The following is a 23,207-nucleotide window of genomic DNA, read 5'->3' as shown; positions in this document are numbered from 1 at the left end:
ACATGATCCTTCAGAAATCACTCTAATATGATGATTTGATGCTCAAGAAACATTGTTTTGATTCTTCTGATTATTATCTATGTTGAAAACAATATGAAAAACTACATATTTTGGTTGAAACCTTATATTTTATATGCATTGAAACATATTTTTCAGGATTCTTTGATGAATAGAAAGTTCAAAAGAACAGCATTTATTTGAAACAGAAATTATTTGTAACATATAAATGTCTTTTCTGCCACTTTTGATTAATTGAATGCATCCTTGCTGAAGTAGTATTTATTAATTTTTCTTTCTATTTAAAAAAAGAAAAGAAAAAGTCATACTGACCCCAAACCTTTGAACAGTAGTGTACATGTTTTTCCCATGATTGGCAGGCGTCCTCTAAGCCTCACAAGATGAACAGATTTATATATTCTGGAGATTTTATGGTATCTTAACTTTAAAAATGGAAGCCACATGTTTTTTCCTTGAAGTAAAAATAATAAAAAGGTCATTTTGACATTAAAAAAAGAAATTGTCACATTTCCTCAGAATTGCATGATATAAACATGCAATTGCGAGTTATAAAATCAGAATTGTGAGATAGAAACTTTTAAATAGTTTTATTCTGTGGAGGAAACAAGCTTAAAGCATAAATAATACACGTGTAACTTATGTTACCCACAATCCTTTGTGTGAGTGTTTTTCGAGTTGATGTTGTTTCTGGTCTTTGCAGGCTCTTCTCTTCAGGTGTTGGCTGATAATGACAGAAGCACGTGGATCGTCCTGTGAGAGAGACGACACACACACACACACACACACACACACACACACTGCTCCTTCGGTGCTGCTCTACAGTCCAAACGCACTCGCTCTCAGTGTTTCCATCATGCGGGAGTGGATTATTCAGGGACCTGCAGATAAAGACTCGTTTGGGCCAAACTAACTTCACATCAGACCTGTGACTTTATGAAACACGCCTTCAGTCTCCATTCAGACGCAAAACACTGCTGAAGGACTCATGTCTGTCTCTGTTAAACCTGCACACTTTGCCCACACACACACACTTGTTCTGATGTTTGATGTTGTGTTTGGAAAGTGCACCAGGACGTTTTTGGTGGGCGGAAAGATACAGCAGAGAAGAGAAGCTGCTTTGTTATTTTGTTTTGTTTGTTTCAGGATGCAGTTGTTTACATCGTTCAGACACCGTGTCATCAGCCAATCAGAAGCTGTCGAACCCTCCTACACTTTTTTTTTAATAGTGGTCGTGGCCTCACAGCTGGACTGGATGAGAATATTGTTTTTACGCAACATTGTTTTACTTTATTTTTGATAAAATTAAATATTCCTTGAATACTTCATGGGGTTTTATGACTTTCATTGCATCAAACTTAGCAGTGCTATTTTAAAATGATTTATATACTATATATAATATTTATTCATATTTTGAATTAGCTTTTCAGCTTTCAAGATTATTTTTTATTTTTATGTCATTTTTTTTCATTTAGTTTATTTAATATTTCTATCTAGCTTAATTTCCGGTTTAGTCACTTTTTTAGTTAGTTGCTACGGTTTTCATCTAATATTTAATTTTATTTCAGCTTTATTTCAATTACTGATAATGATTATTTTTTCTTTTTATAGTTTAGGTAACAATAACTAAAATAAATGTTTGTAACAAATACAAGCACATCTCAATGCAAGAATTTTCTTAAAAGCTTTTTTTTTTTTTTTTTAAAGGGACACTGAACTTTGAGGCACAATAATACAGATTTTTACATCAATTTCTGCTACAGTTACACTTCAAATAAGGCCATTATGGTTTCAACAGTACATGATAATAAAACTATATCATACATTAGCATAATCAAACACTGGAATCATTTCATACAGCTAAATCCATACAATTTGCATATAGTACAATTAAAGAAACACTGATATATAGGTATATATATGTATATATTCAAAAACAATATAAACCTGTGCTAAACTCTGTTACGTGTGCATTCATAATCATCAAGCATATCTATTATTTTATTCGTTAAGCGTTTAACCATCATGTCTGTGGCATTAAAACTGCTGCAGAATCATTTCGCTTATTAAATTTGACTCTAAACATTGTCCACACCACAACTATGACAATCACTTTCAGAACGATTTTTTTTCTCCACCTGATGAACGATAAAAACACTGACAGCCAATCAGAATCCATCCTGCTTTAAAGAGCTCGAGCATTTAAAGCGACAGACGACAAAACTGCAGCGCGCGCTTGTAATAAACACAACGATGTCGTCCGTTGGTGTGGATGCAAATATCGTTATAGTTATCGTTATAGGTGTGAACGGGCCTTATGCATGACCGAAGCGTCCAATCACTAAACAACTTTGCTAATAAAAGTGTCCAGTGTGTTTGTGAATGAATCATTTGTGCTCGGCTACAATTGTGTGAATGTAGAATGAATGATTAGTGTGACATGAAGAACACTGACAGATGAAATGAATCTCATTATGAACACATTTAATTCATTGTAGTGGTCAATGATTAAACAGACATTGAGCCTCATTCATGAAACTTATGGGAAATGTACATTTTTGCATTGAACTGAACATGATAATTATTCTGCAAACGATCGAACACAACTAAACTAATTCTGCTCATGTCTTATGAACGAGGCCTGATCAGATTTCAGCCTGAAAAATGCATCCTCATGATTGTTTTTAACGTTTATTTATACGTTTATGGATCTGAATAATCCTCTCAAGGCACATTTGATCCATTAGCATCAGACAATCCGACCGAATCAAAAAGCATAAAAATTAGACATCCGATTAAAGCACAACAATTGTATATATTTTCATTAATATTAAAAAAAAAAAAGAAGGAAAAAATAAAAGTCGAAAGCATGTAAGGACATGTTTCGTTATAAAACGCAAAATCTGTTCAGTCTTCAGTGACTACACTCATGAATATTAATGAGGAACGGGTCTAGGTAAGGTGTGATTGGCTTTGGCAAAGGATGATTTCAATGGCAGCATGGACTTTATCGGAACAGGACTCTTAAAGGAACAGTTCACACAAAAATGACGTCGTTTCCTCACTCATATCACTCCAAACCCGTATGAGTTTTTTCTTCTGCTGAACGCACAAAGACTTTAATTGAATACCGTCATTTTTGGATGAACTGTTTCTTTTAGAGTAAAGACACATGGCAGCTTTGATTGAGAAAATGAAGGCAATGAAAATGTGTGTGTATGTGTATGCGCGCTTAATTAAGGCATGTGGATGTTACCGTTCTCTAGAAATGCTTCGTCAGCTCATTTAGCAGCCCTGGGATCTTATGCACCTTAGGAAACTCACATGATCACGCTCTCATTGTGTTGTACAGTAAATGAACTGAACTTCCTCAAACAATTCAGCAAAACTGAAGACTGGATTTAGATCCAAAACTGACTCTGAAAGCAATGACTGTGGATGTGAAAGTAGAATAGATGAATGTGTGTGTTAGTTCTGAGTGGTGTTGTTGAACATCTCTGTTCTGGCCAGTTTTGTGGGCGGCTCCAGTGACTCCTCCCCCAGAACCACAGAGTTGTCTGGAACGGGCATGTCCTGATCCTCATCGGTCTCATCTGTCTCATCGTCCTCTTCCTCATCTACACACATTCAGACACATGACATTTCCTGATGCTAGAATGTTCTAGAGCATTGCTATGTGGTTACATTTAAATGAAAGCTCACTCGGAAGCAGGGCTTGACATTAACGTTTTTGCTCACCAGCCACTGTGGCTAGTGGTTTTAAAGGGGTCATCGGATGCCCATTAACCACAAGTTGGTATGATTCTTTAGGGTCTTCATGTAAAGTTTGTAACATACTTTGGATACAATTCCTCAATGGTTGTGTAATACAACTCCCTTTTTACCTCCTCAAAAACAGCTCTGTTCACAGCGACCCATTTCGGTGCATGTCTCTTTAAATGTTAATGAGCAATTGCTCACCCCACCCCTCTCTGCCATTGGGCGTGTCGACACAAGACATGTAAAGTGATGCCTTGGCGGACAGTATACGAATGGATGTGTTTAGTGTTTAGGCTTTTTGAGGATAAAAAAAAAAAAAAAAAGGAGTGAATGGGCTTTTTTCATTGTATGGTGGTTGTGTCCACACACTGCAAAGACATTTATATGCAAACAACATAAAAAAGTGACCCATTTAAAGGTTACTAGCCACTCAGCACTTTCACTGGCCACAATTTTGACATCGACACCATTGGGAAAAACTGCCATATAGATATTTTTAATAGTATCTTATAATTTGGCAGCAGGTTTATTAGGCTGCTGTCACTTTAAGACCTGACGCACAAATCCATTATACAGTGACACATGCGTTTTCTTTCTCAACTGTTTACGTTAAACAGAAGTGACTGTGTTTACGTGAATACTCGTCAAGACCGGCATTATGACATTATTTTGTGTGTATTTGACTGTTTGTGTACAGTAAGCAGCGAAAAAGACTTCACTTTAGTACTGAGAGGCGGCTTTATGTGCCGCACTTTGGGTATGAGCAAAAAATCTGCGGGAATGAGTAAAATTATGTACGCAATCACACGCCGAAATTCAAGCCCTTCAACAGCAAAAATATTCATCCGGAGCAAATGAAAGGAGTGAGTGAGGAAAGGCAGGCTTGTGTGTCACTCTCTGTCGGAGAGATGAGAGAGAGAGAAAGCGCAGCTGGTATCATGTGTCTATTCTGTGGGAAATGAGTATTGGAAGCGTTTCAGATATTTCAGTATCAATATGTATCAAAAAATCTATATTTTTGACAACACTACATTGCACTTAGTTTATTATTTCAGATGCCTTTTTAAAATACTACAACTGAAAAATGTATTTATTATATTATACACTCACCTAAAGGATTATTAGGAACACCATACTAATACTGTGTTTGACCCCCTTTCGCCTTCAGAACTGCCTTAATTCTACGTGGCATTGATTCAACAAGGTGCTGAAAGCATTCTTTAGAAATGTTGGCCCATATTGATAGGATAGCATCTTGCAGTTGATGGAGATTTGTGGGATGCACATCCAGGGCACGAAGCTCCCGTTCCACCACATCCCAAAGATGCTCTATTGGGTTGAGATCTGGTGACTGTGGGGGCCATTTTAGTACAGTGAACTCATTGTCATGTTCAAGAAACCAATTTGAAATGATTCGAGCTTTGTGACATGGTGCATTATCCTGCTGGAAGTAGCCATCAGAGGATGGGTACATGCATGGTGGTCATAAAGGGATGGACATGGTCAGAAACAATGCTCTGGTAGGCCGTGGCATTTAAACCATGCCCAATTGGCACTAAGGGGCCTAAAGTGTGCCAAGAAAACATCCCCCACACCATTACACCACCAGCCTGCACAGTGGTAACAAGGCATGATGGATCCATGTTCTCATTCTGTTTATGCCAAATTCTGACTCTACCATCTGAATGTCTCAACAGAAATCGAGACTCATCAGACCAGGCAACATTTTTCCAGTCTTCAGCTGTCCAATTTTGGTGAGCTTGTGCAAACTGTAGCCTCTTTTTCCTATTTGTAGTGGAGATGAGTGGTACCCGGTGGGGTCTTCTGCTGTTGTAGCCCATCCGCCTCAAGGTTGTGCGTGTTGTGGCTTCACAAATGCTTTGCTGCATACCTCGGTTGTAACGAGTGGTTATTTCAGTCAAAGTTGCTCTTCTATCAGCTTGAATCAGTCGGCCCATTCTCCTCTGACCTCTAGCATCAACAAGGCATTTTCGCCCACAGGACTGCCGCATACTGGATGTTTTTCCCTTTTCACACCATTCTTTGTAAACCCTAGAAATGGTTGTGCGTGAAAATCCCAGTAACTGAGCAGATTGTGAAATACTCAGACCGGCCCGTCTGGCACCAACAACCATGCCACGCTCAAAATTGCTTAAATCACCTTTCTTTCCCATTCTGACATTCAGTTTGGAGTTCAGGAGATTGTCTTGACCAGGACCACACCCCTAAATGCATTGAAGCAACTGCCATGTGATTGGTTGATTAGATAATTGCATTAATGAGAAATTGAACAGGTGTTCCTAATAATCCTTTAGGTGAGTGTATATAAATCAATCCGCAAAAGTAGAAAAAAGCTAGAAAAGTGACTGCGTTACATGCCACTGCCACTGCTAAAATCGGGTGTTAATGTCAAGCCCTGCTATGAAGAAAGAATTCCACTAAGGTGTCAGGCATTTTGATTGTTCTGAATTACCTTTATCAGGATCTATTGACCTCTGACTTCTGTTCAGACAGGCAAACTGAAACAAACAAACATGAAGTTAAATCACTGTATGACTGTCTATTTGACAGTACGCAAGTGAGCGTGTATGCGTACCTCTCCCATAACAGCGATGGGCGTCTCTCCTTTGGCCTGTGCCACTCTGTGCTCGATCAGGTAGTACATGTACTCGTCATACAGCAGTCTGATCAGGTGAAACGAGCCGAAACTGGCTGCGCTGCGCAGGGTCAGATCTCTGATCACCATTGAACTACAAAACACACACAAAATAATAACTAAAGACCCCTAAAAGCACACAGCATGAGGCTGACATCAGCTTTTTGACTCGTTTAATCAGAAATTGAGTATCGTTTGAATTTTAACGATACAGATTTCAATCCTGCTTATCGATTCCGATTCTTAATTTCGATTCCAAAAAGGTAAAAAAAACAAACAACTCAGATATCATTCACATTTAGTCTCATTGCAAAACATTTATTTGTAGCTGAATGTCATGAACAAAAATCAACAGGGTAAAGAACACTTACACAAGGCCTGTGGTTTAAAAATACCACAGAAAAACAACTAGCCTAACTATTATAAATGTCAAGCATTATTTAAGACAAGTAAACACTCAGTAATTAAAAAAGAACAAATAAAAAAATAGCAAATCGCAACAAATAGATACAACTGAACAAAGATACGATTGAAATAAACAGTGTTTTAAGATTTTTTCAGGTATTCAGGTACAGAAACTAATCAAATGTAAAATAACACTGCACTTTATAAATAAAATATATGTTAGAAATGTAGTTACAAAAGTTATTCTGTCAAGAACGAGTGAATTTCCTCTTTGTCTTTTGTTGTTTGATTAGTGTTATTAGAGACGGCAACTGCTATCACTTTAAGAGTTGCCCAGTATAGTTACACATGCCTGCAGCACTGAAAACAGCGTGCAACAATATCGTGGATAGTGACAAAATGTATTCACCCAAAAAGTTTTCACAGTTTTAGTGTCAGTACTACATTAAACTACTATATATAATGTTGAATATAATGTATAATAATGCAATGGGGGAATATTTGTGGGTCCTGATAATACTAAATCTCTTATGTTACCAGTAAAAGTGGCCTACATTACTTTAAATATATCTAGTCAGTGACAGAGTGCAAGCACATTTGTCCAAAATAATTCAGTATTTTCAGCTTCAGAATCATCAATATTTTTATTCAGGTGTCTCTATTGTCCTGTGCATTGGGTTTCCAGCACCAAGTCCAAACCTATTCATTTTCAATGTAATTCCAAATTTAGCATTTTATTCAACAGGACATTTTTTGTTAACCTTTTACCATGTGTCTTGGAGTATCGCAATAATATCGTATCGTGAGTTCAATATCGTGATATGTATCGAATCGTGAAGGTCTCGTTACACCCCTATTGTTCACTGATCAGCAAGCAGTTCTCTCACCTGTAGAAGCTCCATTTGAGCAGGAAGAGTTTGGCCGCTTTGGGTAAGGTCTGGCTGTCGGTGTACGGCTTCAGGACCTGTGAAACCACCCCATCCAGCCATGCCGCCCACTGCTCCAGAGAGTTCTGCTGCTGCAGGGTGATTTTAAAGTCCTGCTCCAGCCGCTGGACCATGCCATCTTCACAGCCACACACCCACGAGGCCTGCTCCTAAACACACACACACACACACACAGATTAAAGGGATAGTTCACCCAAAAATGAAAATTACCCCATGATTTACTCACCCTCAAGCCATAGGTGTATATGACATTCAAGAAGAAGAAGAATGTCATATACACCTAGGATGACTTGAGGGAGAGTAAATCATGGGCTTCTTTTAATTTTTAGGTGAACTATCCCTTTAAGAACTGCAGGGAGATCTGAGGATGTGCCATGAACAGAGCGAGCTGTGTTACCTGTACGTTGGTGAAGTCGACGCGGTTGAGGTCGCTGAGCATCTGTGTGATCTGAGCCGTGTTCTGCAGGACGGCGCGGGCCGCCTGAGCCAGATGATTGAGAGACGTGTAGCGCCGCAGAGTCTGAGCGAACGCTCCCGCACACACCACCTACACAAACAACACACACCGTTAGCATGACCACACCGCGGACAGAGGCGAGTCAGAGGAACCTCTGCGTGCGTGTCAGACCTTGATGCGGACCATCTCCTCCGGGATGCTGATCATGGCGTTGGTGAGCCAGTTCTCCAGATTCTTAGCAAAGTTACGGATGGCTTGAGTTAAGGCACCTACAGGAACAGAGAGAAAGACAGAGTCAAAATAAAGATAACGAGACCTCAAGTTCTGCATCCAAAGTACAATTTTTATTTATTTTCATGGTCCTTTGCTGCAACGAGATGACTTTTATGATAAGAAAGTGTTGATAATGTCAAGCTGTACTGAGTTCTGTTGAATAGTGTAGAGTTATTAATTGTACATTTCACTGATCTTCATATCAAGTTGTATAGTGTATGTAAAGTTGTGTAGCTTGTATAGAGTTTCGGTAGCTATGTATATAGTTTTGTAACTCTTTGGGACTAGAATTTTTTTATAGAGTTTGTGCAGCTTACTAGGGATGATGTTTGTATGGAGTTGTGTAAGGTTTCAAAGGGTTGTGTCTTAAAGAATTCTGTAATTTACTGTGGATTGAGTAGATATAGTTAGTGTAGAGTTGTAATTCACTGGAATGGTTTACAGTAAGTTTGTTTGGAGTTTGTAGAGTTTTGTAATTCTTTGGGACTAGAGTTGATATAGAGTTTGTATAGCGTTATGTAGGGTTGTGTATCTCACAGAGGATGGTGATTATATATAGTGTAAATAGCATTGTGTAGAGTTTAGTAATTCAGTGGGAATGGGTTTTAAGAGATCAGGGATGAGGATCTCCATTAGGCTTTGGTACAGCAAGTTTATTTATATAAAGTTTGTTTAGAGTTTGTAAAGTTTTGTAATTCATTGGGACTAGAGTTTATTTAGAGTTTGTATTACATTATGTTGGATTGTGTAGCTCACTGAGGATTGTGATTATATATAGTTTGTATAGAGTTATGCAGAATTTTGTAACTAACTGGAATGTGTTTATATAGTTTCTATAGAGTTTAGTAACTCACTACGGATATTGTTTACATGGAGTTGTGTAAGGCTTTATAGGGTTGTGTCTTATAAACTTGTGCAACTTACTGTGGTTGGAGTTGATATAGAGTTTGTATAGTGTTGTAACTTACAGAGGATGTTGTTTATATGAAGTCTGAATGGAGTCATGTAGAATTTGATAGAGTTGATAGAGATTGGCTTGGGTTACGTAGGGTTGTGTATCTCACAGCCCATGGTAATGGATGGAGTTTATACAGAGTTTGTGTAGAGTTCTGTAACTCACTGGGGATGGGTCTCAGGACATCAGGGATGAGGATTTCCACTAGGCTTTGGTACAGCAAGTTGTCGCATTCGCGGGTCCAGTGGAGGACGGGCTCATATTTACACAACAGAACCAGAACTGACTTGGGCAAACGCTTCTCTGATTCATCATGACTGTAGAGACAGAGAGAGACATTAGTGAGACACACATCACAATGTCTGTGATTGTATGAGAAGTCAATACATGTGTGTGTGAGCAGCTCTCACAGGTCAAGTGTGTTCGTGTCGCTGGTTTGTCCTTCACTGAACCTCCAGAAGCTCTTCCACAGCGTCTCCACAAGAGGGAACTGCAGGTTTACCATCACGTCCAGAATCGCCTACAAACAAACAAACACAAACATTATTCACCAAAACACTACAACAAAAACACATGTAACTGAGCACACACATACACTCACCTCGCAGTGCTCTCTGTAGATCAGCTGATATGTGTGTATGTGTTGAGGAAGGAGTCCGTCCGGCAGAAATTTACCCTCATCCTCGATCACAGGGAACTCCGGCAGACTGCGAGACGCATCTGAGACACACACATTCAAACAGTTGATGTCATTTCCTGTAGAATATGATTGTGTCCGGAAGAGAGAGCGGCTCCTACATTTCCATTTTACAATAACCTGAATAGAGACAGATGTTTGTCCTACCCAAAAACTGCTGATACTGGTGAACCTGGGCGCTGATGTCGGATAGCCCCGCCCCTTGTTGATGCCCCACCCCCAGGCCCATTCCATTGGTCAGTCCCTCCACCTTCTGCACAGGCTTTATTCTTTATAAAGAGACAAGGGCTGTCAATAAAACTTACAAAAGCAAGTGATCATCAACACAAACTGTAAACACACACACACCTCTGTTTCTGCGAGTACGGCTGTTGTCTCATGGCCAGGTGTTGCTGGTCCTCTACCAGTCTGTGCAAGGGGGAGTTGCTCTTGATTCGAAGGCCATAGTAATGGTACTTCGAGTTCCCTCTGAAATTCAAACACACACACACACACTTTATTAGCATGTTCTATCCAGTGTTATTTTAGTATCACTGATATACTAATCAATGATACTAAATTTATATTTTCTGTTTTCACATTAATTTTAGTTAAAGGGTACCTATTATGCTCCTTTTTACAAGATTTAATATAAGTCTCTGCTGTCCCCAGAATGTGTCTGTGAAGTTTCAGCTCAAAATACACCACAGATCATTTATTATACCATGTTGTAAATGCCCATTTCAAATGCAAATGAGCTGCTGCTCCCTGCGCCCTCATCCAGAAGAGGGCGGAGTCTTCATAGCTTGTGCCTTGGACACTGCCAAAAACTAACAAAACATCTGTTTGCGTTTGACCATCATCTAACAGACATGCTAATGTGAGATTGCAGTTCTTCATCATCATGAAAGTTTATTATCGCATGTGCTTTAAAGCCATATCAGTCTAAACTTCTGATATATGGTTTTCTGAGCGCACACGTATTTTGGCTTTTTTAAATAATTCTATATAGTGTTTACTTATTAGTTTTAGTTATTTTATTCCTTCAAGTTAAACTAAACAAAAATGAGAAATGTTAACTTGGCAACTTGCTGAAGTAAAATAAGTTTTTTTGTTAAATATTTTGGTTACACTTTATTTTAAGGTGACATTGTACTTACTCAAATAAGTACTACGTAATATTAATTAACTACATGTACTTGCTATAGAGTTTGGTTTAGCATTAGTTACTTTTAATTATGCATAATTTACTGTTATTACTATAGTAAGTACATGTAGTAATGTGTAAATACATCACCTTAAAACAAAGTGCTACCAATATTTTTCCATCGTAGATTTATTTTTAGTCTTGTTACTAAATAAAAAAAAAGTCTGGACATTTCATTTCAATGAAATGTGACTGTGGGCAGAGCTACCCAGTACAATGAATATAGAAATAAAGCAATACGTTGCTTGTCGTGTCGTTGCTTGATGCTTTATTTCGCCACACCTGGTCTGGACAGTGTGATTGTACCTGGTGCCGAGACGTCTGGTTCTGAGGCCCATGAACACGGAGCGGATGAGTTTTCCAAAGGAGGCGGCGTTCACGGGTTCTAGCTTGGTCTGCTGGCAGTGCAGGAGGTAATGACAGTAGAGAGTACAGCGAGGAAGACTTACACCCTCAGCTGTCTCGTAGTTATCCATCAGCCACTGCACCTGAAGACAGACAGCAGATGTTAAACGGTTAAAGGCTGACAAGATGGGCCTTTTATAAATCTTGGCTGTTTATGCAGCAGAAAGGTGAAAATGTTTGTGAAATCAGTGCTACAAGACTAGAGGAAACAGAGAAAATAGGCTGTGATGTTCCCTTTTGCCAAAAACTTAAACATCCATAACGCACTTTTGATTTTGCAACCGCCCCAGTCCGCGGGTGAGAATACAAAAATGTGAAGTTTGATTTGCAATTCTAACAAAAAAAACCTTGAGCTGTCAAAAGTCAAGCAGATGTTTCTTTGTCAACAAAAGTGTGGTGGATGACGCAAAACACTGGGCGAGAATCCGAAGCCTCATTCATGCCAGTACCACCAACGAACACAAACATACTCACAGTCGCAGGCGAAGCGCGTGTGTTGTGAGAGAAATTCTGGTTCCCTCCGCCGAGCATGTACCCGCCCTGAATCACGTAACTCCCCGCCCCTCCGACAGTGGCCACGCCTCCTGCCCCGCCCACTTCTGACGAAGCCCCGCCAGTCACCACGGTGATCCCCGAACTGCCCTCAGAGAACATGGACACCACCCCTGTGCCCGCCCCGGACGACACAGACACAGCCTGAGTGGTTGCGGGGGACGTGACCTGGGAGCCGGTGGTGGAGGAGGTCTCATAGTAAGTGACAGAGGGCGTGGCTTGAGGGTAGAGGGAGGGGTCTGCGAACGAGTAACTATTGGAACGACTAAAAAGGGAAGAGAGAAAGAGAAATGCAGAACAAGGTAAATGTTATCAGGAGAAAAGAGCTAAATATATGCCACAAGAACTGTGTGTGTTTATGCTCACATTGCAGTATCGTTGTAATTGGCGTCTCCCTCCACAAACTGGCCTGAGTACACATGCTGTACCTACACACACAAACAAACATCAGTGTCACAGCAGATGTTTAAATGGCTCTTGTCTGAATCTGAAGCCCAGATTGTTTAATTTAATTGAGTCAGATATGAGGGCGAACATCACAAAACATGTCTATATGATGTCAAATCTAAATTTGCACTTAAATACATTAAACTAACCCTCATGTTTAGCAGTTATGAAGTGTGTGTGTTTGTACCTCAGGTGTGATGTGTAGATTGCTGACCCCCAGTTGTCCACTTTGACTCTTGGTTACGGCCTGAACAACTGACCTCTGCTGGACACAGACCACAACAGTTTATGGATTTACCAGATTATTACGGCTTTGATGTATATAAGACAAATATACACAAATGTACGTGCATTACCTGTGCTGTCTGCACCTGTTGCACTACCTGTGTGGGTACACCTGTCTGTCCCGCCGGAGGAGAACTAGATTCAGAGTCATTTGAGTGATGCGAGCCCTCTATATGAACACAGATACAGACAAAATACAAGTCATACAAACATTAAACTACTGTATAATATGCTCATTTGCATATTAAAGAGATCATATCATTGAAACAGGATTGTTCTTGATGTTGATCTTGATCAATTCTATTAAAACATACCGTAACTTTAAGAACTCAAATGGACATCACAAGAGGAAAGAAAAACATTTGACGCAAAACTGCAGAAGTGACTGAAATCATCATGATTACGTCTCTGGAATGATGAGTTTATTAACATATGACCGCCCACGTTTACATATTCAGTATTCAGCAAATTGTCTATGGTATTGTTATTGTTTTATTTCACATGTAAAGAGGTTCCCAGTCATAAGAGTTCATTTACTTACTAGAATCTTAAAGGTACAGTAGCCCAAACAACCTAGTTTAGTTTAGAGGAACATTCTGGGTTAAAAAAAATCTAAACAAAATGCAGCAAAAGTTAGACTATGGACACTTTACACTGAATCTAACATCCACCACATCTTACTACAAAGGCGTATGTGTGTGTGTGTGTGTGCAAGAGAGACACACAATGAGAGGAAGGCGCACTGAAGAGAAAGATAGAGACAAAAAACGAAATGAGAAGGAAACACGTGACAAAACCGCGTTCAGAAAGGAGGAAATGATGACTGTGTAAAGGGGAAGATGCGTGTTTTACTTGGTACAAAACCTACAGAAGGAAATACAAATATAATATCAATACAGAAGCAGCTAACAAACAACTGTCAAAACAAGCCCTCATACTTACGATACAGCACATCCAGACTGTACAGACAGCTACTGTAAAACATGATCTGAACACAGAGACACGTCCAGCCATCTCTCTTTATATATCACGCTCATACGGGCCGGCCTTGAACAATTAATCTCCACAGATGGGGCAAGAAAGCTCTCGTTCAGGTAAACACGGGTATCAGATTGAGAGAGGAGAGATCCAGCTGAAGAAAGGATGAGGATATGCATCGTTTGCTTTACCTGTGGCTTTTATTTTGATTTTCATTCTGCATTTTCCTGTATCCTTCGGTTTATCTCTCTCTCTGCTCAATTAAATTATTCTCTGATATCGCCATCCTTCACGTGATCAGCTTTCAACTACAGCTTTTCTACAGGTGTTCTCTTTTTTTCATATCGAATACACGTTAATCTGCTTTATCATTAATATTATGATATACTTTTTCTATATATTTTATACAGAAACTTTTTTAGTGTGCATGAATTTTACATAGATATATGTCATTTATGTTGATGTGTTATGTTGAGATTTTAATAATATATATAACAAATAAATGAGCAATAAATACATATACATTGATTTTTATTTAAATATAAAAATATAGTACATTTTATTTTCTATTCATTTTAATATATTGATCAAATTATTACTGAATATACACTAACATTCAAAAGTTTGGAATAATTGAGATTTGCTAATGTTTTTGAAAGAAGTATCATGTTCACCAAAGCTGCATTTATTTGATCACAGTAAAAACAGTAATATCTTAAAATATTATTTCAATTTAAAATAACTGTTTTTTTATGTGAATATATTGTCAAATGTAATTTATTCTTGTGATCAAAGCTGAATTTTCAGCATCATTACTCCAGTCTTCAGTGTTACATGATCCTTCAGAAATCACTCTAATATGATGATTTGATCCTCAAGAAACATTTGTGATTATTATCAGTGTTGAAAACAGTTAATATTTTTGTGGAAACTGTGATGCATTTTTTTTAGGATTCTTTGATGAATAGAAATACCATAAATATGATAAATATGTCACTTTCATTTGAGGTTTCTGTGGCCACTATCTATAATCCATCAGGCCTCACAGTACCGTACTTCTTTCACCATTTAAACTCAATGTTCGTCACTAAAGCTGCTGCGACAGGAAGTCCATCCACACACACTACTCCAGGCCGCTGAGTAGGCAGTGCTGTCATAACGGCTGCCAATTAGAGCGTTAGAATGTTCAGTCATCAGAAAAAGCATGTGTATGTGCGTCTGTGTGTGTTAAATTAAAAGCGCAGGCACATGTGTGGAGATTTATTTTGAGGTCTTTCTATTCAGGGAGAGACCTAGAAAGTGTCAGGTGTCTGTTAGATCGCATTACGCACACTTTTGTACACGCAATGCACGTAAACTAGTGGCGCTGTACTGGTCTGTCCGCAGGTTCAATCCCAACTAAGCGTGACATGGAAAGTTAAGTCTACATGTATCTAGTGAAGAGCATGTGCTCACCTGTAACGGTCACCACTATGTACTGGGCACTCTGGCCGTTTCCGGTCTGGGAGGCGGGGCTTTGTATCTCTCCAGTGACGTACTGTGGTCCCTGAGGGGGCGTGGCCAAGACTGCTTTCTTTTGAGTGACCAAGGGCGTGGCCTGTGCTCTTATGATAGACCCCGTCTGTGATGGAGCGGACCCCGGCGAGCTCTGCATGTCGGACAGGAACTGAGACGTGCCGGTGGTAGAAGTGGCTTTCTGCTGGGTCGATGTGACGTTGCCCCCTTGCGACTGGGAGGGTTGAAGATCCTCGGCAGTGTAGCCTGAAGTTGCCATGACAACAACAGCCGAAAATCCCTCTGCAAATAGAAATGAAAAACACAGATTAAGCCATGCAGGAAGTTAACAGATTTGGACTTCTTGCTTTAATTATAGACAGTATTGCCCCGGAGGATATTTTACAATTACATTTGTTTCCTTATAGAAGAACACTTAAGGCAAAACCATTGTTTTTTCACGCAGTGGTAAATTAAAAAACACTGATTCATCCAGTAAATTCATAAGTCGACACCATTGCTGAGTATTTTCTCCTTAAAACTGCAGTGAACCAAAGACAGTCTCAAAAACACGGTTGTTTCTGACGTCACAAACTACCTCGTAACCAATCAGATCAACGTGTGATCGTCAACGAGTGGATCTCTGAGCTGGAGTGAGTGAGTGGAGGCGGGGCTCATTTGCATATTCATAGAACCGCGTATACTAAATGAGGCAAGGGTGTTGAGTTACATTCAAGAGTTACAGAGTTCAAAGTTACATTCAAGCTATTTTAAGGCAAAAAACTTTTAAATATGTAATTTTTGTTGAGTTTTAAGGGATAAAATGATTGACTACAGAGGGACTTTAATGTACTGTGATTAATCAACAAAGGTAAGCATTGTGATATCTGTTAGTTAAAAAAAATCACCCTAATAGTGCTTTATAATAAGGACACAAATTTTCATTATATAAAACATTATTTTATTAAGCAAATTCACTGGCATTTTTCTTCTGATTTAAATAAATAGTTATCCGAATACAGAACATAATATGCATTTAGAATATTTTATTTATTATTATCAACAATAACAACAACAATTTAGCTAAGAAGTGATTTTGTCTCACTCAAATTCCAATAGTAGTTTATTTGTTAGATCGCATTACACACACTTTCGTACATGTAGTTGTTGTTGTTTTTTAGACTAAAACTAAACGCATTCTCTTTCCCTGTCAGACGCACGTAGGCTAAATCCTTTGTGGTTTTGAGCTGGCTAAACTTGTTTAACAGTACTCTCATTTTCCCTCAAATTAGAGGCAACAGGCGGCCCATGCGTGCCCTGTCTTGTGATATGAAGCTCCAGTCAGAATTAGTCAGGAAGCCATTGTGTTAAACAGACTAAATAGAGCCACTCACATTATTAAAATCATGCCATAAAAATAAAACCAAGAGGGCTTGAAATCACAACACGTATACATACATATCTTCAAGAATTTAACCTAACATTCATATACATTCAAAGCCTATTTTCAAATATGCTGAGAAACTTTCATGCAAAATGTCTTAGAGTGAAGACATCTGAACTAAAAAAACTATTGATTTTTACAACAGAAATGATTCATTACTGACTTAAGGTGGACTATGACACTATTTTCTTCTAGATCTGCTGTTATTTTCCTGTTATCACTGTAAAGCTTCTTTGAAACAACCTCTGTTTTGTAAAAAGCGCTATATAAATAAAGGTGACTTGACATGAGCGTCAACTTTTGATGAATATTGTGTTATAACTAGACAGACCATAAATCTGTCCAAACATTATGTGGTGTAATATACCATTTTTTTCTTACTAGGGTCCATGTGTATATGGTCAATGTTGTTATGTACTGTTAAGTACAACAGAAATAAATAAATTTGTTATCTTCATGCTTGGTTTTGCCTTGATAAAGTACCTGTTTTAAGATTGTATTATGTAACATAATATTTATATATGTGTGTGTTTTAATATTTATGACTTTTTTTGTTCATTGCTGCCAGAGAACAAAGTATAAATGTACTTGGATAGACATTTGTCAATCACGCCCCTTTAACTTCCCACGCCCCGCCCCCTGCGCAGGACACGCCCCCTCCACTCCCTCCGCACTGGAGCTGATCTGGCACACATATGGCTGTTCGACGACTCCCTCCACAAAGTTTTCAACCCTCTGAAAATACAATTCACGAGTGTTTGATCCAGCGAACGCCTACATTTCATCGTCATTTGCGTTAAATAAACGGAGCGCCGAAAAAAGATTACAGCCGAATGCAGATTCACTGTCAAAAGTCGCTCTTTGACATTTGATCCTGAACTGCTCGCCCGTTTCAGTCATCAAGTCAGTTAGTTAAACACACTTCTGACGTCACGGGCACCAACCATAAACAAACAACAACAAGTAAAAGTCACACACTCTCACGTTACAACACCCGCCATTTTGTAGCGCTCGAGCAGATTTGACATCGTCATAACAACCGCCAGCGCGTGCGAGAGGCGCGGGGTCGAGTTGAGGAGCGATAACTGAGGAAATCGCGTCAGGCACACTTCAGCACTTGCAACACAAAACAAGAGGAGGTTGCTTAAAATAAAGTTGTTGCGTTCACCTTTCGCTTCTTGCTGGACGATCTTAGTTTGGCGCGGAGTTTTATTTTCTTAATGCCTCAAATTGTTGTTGTTGATTCTCGTTGCTGGGTTCTTGTCGCCACGACTACCGTGACTATGGCGCCTCGTCCTCACCGGGGCAACTGTTGCTACCCACCCGTCTAAGCACCGCCCTCTTGCTTAGCAGCGATTGGCTGCGTGTCGCCAAGGAAAACGGTCTTCTCTCTTTTTCATTGGATAAGGCGAGTGCCTATAACAAACTTACATTGTCATTCGCTGACAGTTGCTGTCAGTCGAGTTGCTCTATTACGCAAGAAGTACACGCCCCCTTTGCGTTCATTCATTGGACCACATTTCTGTCAGTCAAATGTCACGGTCAACTGTTACCCAATCTTAACAGTCTTGACGAAAACTGAAGATAAATAAAAGCTAAACGTTAATAACCACACACAGCTATTTGTAAATATATATATATATATATATATATATATATATATATATATATATATATAATGAAAAATGTATCGAAATAGTGTACACAACTAGAGCAAAATCATTTATTATCATTACTCTTACAAAACGGTATATCAAACAGTTTTTGAACATCAGATGGCAACACCATGGAACTTTGATATATATGTATGTATTATTATATTAACGTACCATTTGCAAAGTAAATATAATCACATCAACAGAAACATGTCCAAAAATATATACTTTTTCATATTTCTTTCATAAAACAAGATATGTCTGAATATTGTACCCTGAATAAACAAATTATTCTCAGTTTAAGCATAAAAGTCTCCAAATGTTTCATTTTATTTCTAATTTCGTATTATTTTAATTATAGCAATGCATGCAGTGTGAGTCCATTAGCATATTAATCATAATACTATAAATTATCACTGAGGTCAGACAGGCAACCAATTAGCCCATTTGCTGAAGGCTCATCCAAGTGCTGTTATCTCTGTGAATGCCAGTGTCTGAATCATATTCTCCAGACTTTCTTATCTCATGACTGTATGATTAAGAAGAAACGGGCTTTTGCTGATATGCTTATAAGCCGGTTTCTGATTCTAAATTACCACTCGGACATAACCATCACTTTCTAACATCCATATCCTCTTCTTATCTGTCTGAAATGTCACCGGGGCTCTTTGTGTCAGGAGAGGTCAGATAACCCAGTCTGCACCCCATTCGTTTTTCTATTCTTTAATTCTTTATTGTGTATTGAGGATATTACTTGTAAATTCTATGGAATGGAAATCTTGGAAATCATCGTTGCACAAGTCCTGGGTTTCAATTTTCTGATAATGAACAGACTACAAACAGGTGTGATTAGTAAATCAATAACCATGGTGACAAACATATTAAAACAAAGGAAACAATAAGCAAACTTAGGGGCTTTTTACACGTCACAACACCATTTTCAACTAAAAACGGAAGACTTTTTATGCACTTTGGCTGTTCATTTACGTGACAACAGCGTTTTGGGTGCCTGAAAAAAACGCAAACTTTTGAAAGCGGGTTTCAAAGTGCAAGTTTTTGAAAACAGTCTCAATGTAAACAAAACCGCAAATCTGTGATAACGATGACATCATGCACATCATGCGTATTACGTGTTCAGTCTATAGTGTTTCATTGCCATCTAATGGCCTTGGAGCAGAATACAGCGTTTTTAGTTGTTTTGGTGAATCTGTGTGAATAGGAATCGTTTTGACAATGGTGTCGTCTGTACGCGAAAAAAACACAAAGGAAATATTTCTCCGTTTTAAGCATATCGTTGCCGTGTAAACCGAGACTAAAACAAACTGAACTGAATGTGAGAGAAAGCTCCCTCTCGGAAGTCGCGAGCCTCACGCTGTAACATGACTGAGAATGAGGTTCAAGACGACAGATGAGGGCTGGTGAAGGCCGGGAAACCGTCAGGAGGGAAGAAGGGCGAAACCAGGGCGGAGCTGATGGTGGGAGTATCCAGGGAGGAGACAAAGATGTAGGTAGGACCCAGAGAGGAGCAGAAAGAGGCAGGATCCAGGGAGGAGTATATGGTGGCAGAATCCAGGATGGCATGGATAGGAGTAGTGGCCATACGAGGACCCAGAGCGCAGCCAGGAAGGATGTCCAAGGGGGAGTGGAAGGAGGGAGGAGCCATGATGGGACAAACCCGGGGGACAACGGATGGAGATGATGCCGATGGAGGTGGAGACTTGGGCGCAGACGAAGAGCTGATGGGACAAAAAGTATCGACGACCTCCCGAGGTGGAACCAGGGCGCCGGAGGTCTGAGGTGTAACCAGAGACACCGAGGGCCATGGTGGAGCTGGAGGGAGGGTGGAGCCAGACAGGGCCTAAGGGGTGGAGAGATGGAGAGTAGTGGAAGGCTCGTACCGTGGCACAAGGATGGAGACATCCGACTAAGGTGGACCCGGAGGAACGAGGAAGCCTGGTGGAGCTGTAAGGCCGACGGTCCCAGGTGGAGCCGAGGGAGGGAGGAGCCAAGGCGGCGGAGTCAGGGCGATGGGCCGAGGCGGAGTGACAGGATCAGCGGTTGGGGATCCACTCGCCCAGGTGGAGCTGGATAATGGCAGGATCATGTTCGGACTGTCGTACAATCGCAAAGGACTATTATAAATCACACAGTGTGCACCCAGCCTAAGACAAACTAAACTGAATGTGAATGTAACAGATTTTGTCCATGGGGAATTGATTGGATGGTTGGACGGTTGTGGTTTGCTATTGGTTGATCTTATGTGAGTGACAGGTTGTTCCGCCCTCACGAGTAAAGGGTACGAGGTACATTAACTAAAAAAATAATGATGTGTACGAATAAATAATTAATATTAAATCCATTTTGATTTTTATTCATTCATTTAAATTGGAAATACAGTGAGGACATGATTATTAGGTATTTAACATTAACGCTGCAATAAAACCAGGATTTTCTTTATTTTAGATCATTAAAATAGACATTTACATGTATCTGACTGAAAGTACAGAGCTTGTGCCAGTGTGTGTGATCAAGTTCGTAATTCATTGGCCCTTTTGTGCGATTAGACGGTGTGTATGGCGTCAAAAAGGTCAGGAGTGATGAGATCAGGTCGCTTCATTCAACATCTCCTCCATAGAGGTGCGCTTGGCCGGGGCTTTGTTTTCTAAAGGTCTCTGCCCTACTATCACAGTCTGACACGCAAACAACGCAGGCTCCATCAACCCCTATAAAAGACACAAGAGAGCCAGACCCTCTTTCAAACCAAGAAGGACAACATTTTCAGCTCCTCAAACTTCCTCTCTCCTCCTTTTCCTCATGTGTAAAGCTGCAGTTCTCACACTCGGCCTGTTGGTGGCGCTGCTGTATGGAGGCGCTCAGGCCACAGACGGACTCCCGATGTACGGAGTGAAGCTGTGCGGAAGAGAGTTCATCCGGGCGGTCATCTTCACCTGTGGAGGCTCGCGGTGGAGGAGGTCTCTGGATGTCTCAGGTGAGATATATGAAGAAATCAGAAGTTCTGTTTTTTTATTTTTTATTATGTACTTGCTCATTCCAATACAATTCACACAGTTAGAGGAACCAACAATTTGTTTCATAGATGGTGCAAGTTATACATTCTTAATGCAAGCCCGCGCGCGCGCGCACACACACACACACGTTGTGTTCTCACGTTTTATGGGGACTTTCCATATAGACATAATTATTTTTATACTGTACAAACTGTACTTTACTGCTACATCTAAACCTACACATCACAGAAAACTTTCTGCATTTTTACATTTTCAAAAATGTTCCTACAAGGACAAGGATTTCGGATATTGCCATGCTCGTGGACACACACACGCACGCACGCACACGTGACATTTGATTTGATCCCATTATGCAGGGTTTACCAAGACCACACACACAGAGTTGGAGGACAAACTGAATCACATAAAATCCACAAATCAAATTGAACTAAATATTAAATATGATCAAACTAAATAATGAAATACTACAGCAATAAACACATACATCATTTTAACATTAATAATTAACATTGATAACAATATTTAAATTAAATGATTATTTATTTATTATATTATTAACACAAGTTACATTTTTATTATTAATATTCATATTGTATGTATATATATATATATATGTGTGTGTACGTATGGAATGTACTGAACATACTGAAGTTCAGGTTTGCTCAAATAACTAATAACAGTGAGATATTTTCCTCCATTGCTCTCGGATCAGGTGACCTGTCCAGTGACCTGCTCTTCACTCACGACGACGAGGCGTCCGACAGCTGGGCCGCCAACCCCATCCTCCTCCCTGGACTGTCCCACAGACCCCGTCCCGACGCAGAGGCCCTGGCCTGGGCCGGACAGGCTCAGGAGAGCCCCGTGTTCAGCCGTCCCGCACGCTCGCTCATCTCAGAGGAAGTGCTGGAGGCCTTGCGCAGCTCGGACCGGAAGGGCCGGGACGTGGTGGTCGGGCTGTCCAACGCCTGCTGTAAATGGGGCTGCAGTAAGAGCGAGATCAGCTCGTTATGTTAAAGAACTGCATGATCCCATTCCTCCACCCCTTCCTCGTCTTCTACTTCCAGCACAGCCTTCCCACATGAGAAAAATGAAGAGGTTGATGAAGGTTGTTCCTGTGAAAATATTTGTGTCATATGTGTACTAGGAATAGCAGATGTTAGCCAAAGTGAAGAGCGTGTTTGTTACCGTGTTCAAAACCATCTCTGTCTTTGTATGTTCTTGTGTGGTCATTGATTTAATAATAGCAAACTGGAATAAAGTTTTGATTGTGATAGAGTTCATTGTAATTTATAGATTTATAGGATCATTCAATATAAAGTTTATTGAGTGCACACTTTAGTTATATGCAGTACAATAAAAAAAATCTACGGAATTGCTAACTTAGTAAAGCATTTTTTTTTCAGTTATTTATCCATTTATTTCTCCAGTAAGGTCCCATTGAGATTAAAATAAATCTCTTTTTCCATATTAGCATGCATGTAGTCAATTCTGTACATTATGCAAATTAAGCTGTATAACATAGGGGGGGGGGGGGGGGGGTGTCATTCCTGGTATTTTGTATTTGGTAG

At 39.7% G+C, this 23,207-nt stretch overlaps 3 protein-coding genes across 6 annotated transcripts in view; 2 read left to right on the top strand and 1 right to left on the bottom strand.

Moving 5' to 3' along the window:
- The window catches only part of dcaf15 (DDB1 and CUL4 associated factor 15), an 18,034-nt gene extending 16,693 nt beyond the window's left edge, over nt 1-1,341 (top strand). For both annotated transcript variants that reach the window (XM_079895304.1, XM_079895303.1), the window contains one exon: nt 719-1,341. In XM_079895304.1, the coding sequence (XP_079751430.1) occupies nt 719-774 (56 nt within the window). In that variant the 3' untranslated portion in view covers nt 775-1,341. The remainder of the gene's footprint in view (nt 1-718) is intronic.
- A 1,141-nt stretch (nt 1,342-2,482) lies between these two features.
- On the bottom strand, nt 2,483-18,306 carry rfx1b (regulatory factor X, 1b (influences HLA class II expression)). Of its 2 annotated transcripts, none has more exons than XM_079849635.1 (18): nt 18,124-18,306; nt 15,473-15,814; nt 13,111-13,208; nt 12,942-13,019; nt 12,674-12,735; nt 12,230-12,572; nt 11,657-11,838; nt 10,513-10,632; nt 10,312-10,433; nt 10,069-10,187; nt 9,878-9,987; nt 9,633-9,784; nt 8,411-8,508; nt 8,180-8,329; nt 7,723-7,931; nt 6,371-6,524; nt 6,248-6,293; nt 2,483-3,632 (listed from the first exon to the last, which is right to left on the bottom strand). In XM_079849635.1, exons 2-18 carry the CDS (start codon nt 15,789-15,791, stop codon nt 3,484-3,486), a joined length of 2,511 nt encoding a protein of 836 aa, XP_079705761.1. In that variant the 5' UTR covers nt 15,792-15,814; nt 18,124-18,306; the 3' UTR covers nt 2,483-3,483. The 2 variants fall into 2 exon arrangements, with proteins under 2 accessions (XP_079705761.1, XP_079705762.1); XM_079849636.1 differs by having other exon boundaries at nt 12,942-13,016; nt 18,124-18,284.
- Nucleotides 16,240-23,015, top strand: rln3b (relaxin 3b). 2 transcript variants are annotated; one of them, XM_079849656.1, is made up of 3 exons: nt 16,240-16,382; nt 21,435-21,599; nt 22,352-23,015. In XM_079849656.1, exons 2-3 carry the CDS (start codon nt 21,506-21,508, stop codon nt 22,651-22,653), a joined length of 396 nt encoding a protein of 131 aa, XP_079705782.1. In that variant the 5' UTR covers nt 16,240-16,382; nt 21,435-21,505; the 3' UTR covers nt 22,654-23,015. The 2 variants fall into 2 exon arrangements, with proteins under 2 accessions (XP_079705782.1, XP_079705781.1); XM_079849655.1 differs by lacking the exon at nt 16,240-16,382 and having other exon boundaries at nt 21,368-21,599; nt 22,352-22,913.
- Nucleotides 23,016-23,207: the final 192 nt, after the last annotated feature.

The sequence above is a fragment of the Squalius cephalus genome (assembly GCF_949319135.1).
Source record: "Squalius cephalus genome assembly, chromosome: 2".
Classification (NCBI taxonomy): Eukaryota; Metazoa; Chordata; class Actinopteri; order Cypriniformes; family Leuciscidae; genus Squalius; species Squalius cephalus.
Note: the sequence above shows the minus strand (reverse complement) of the source record. Positions and strands in the feature narration are given on the sequence as shown.

Coding starts and splice junctions, on each gene's coding strand:
- rfx1b (XM_079849635.1), bottom strand. CDS start 15,791: ATGGCAACTTCAGGCTACACTGCCGAGGATCTTCAACCCTCCCAGTCG. Junction 13,209..15,472: donor CATAGTGGTGACCGTTACAG/GTGAGCACATGC, acceptor GTGTTCATATAG/AGGGCTCGCATCACTCAAAT. Junction 7,932..8,179: donor TCGACTTCACCAACGTACAG/GTAACACAGCTC, acceptor GTGTGTGTTTAG/GAGCAGGCCTCGTGGGTGTG.
- rln3b (XM_079849655.1), top strand. CDS start 21,425: ATGTGTAAAGCTGCAGTTCTCACACTCGGCCTGTTGGTGGCGCTGCTG. Junction 21,600..22,351: donor GAGGTCTCTGGATGTCTCAG/GTGAGATATATG, acceptor CTCTCGGATCAG/GTGACCTGTCCAGTGACCTG.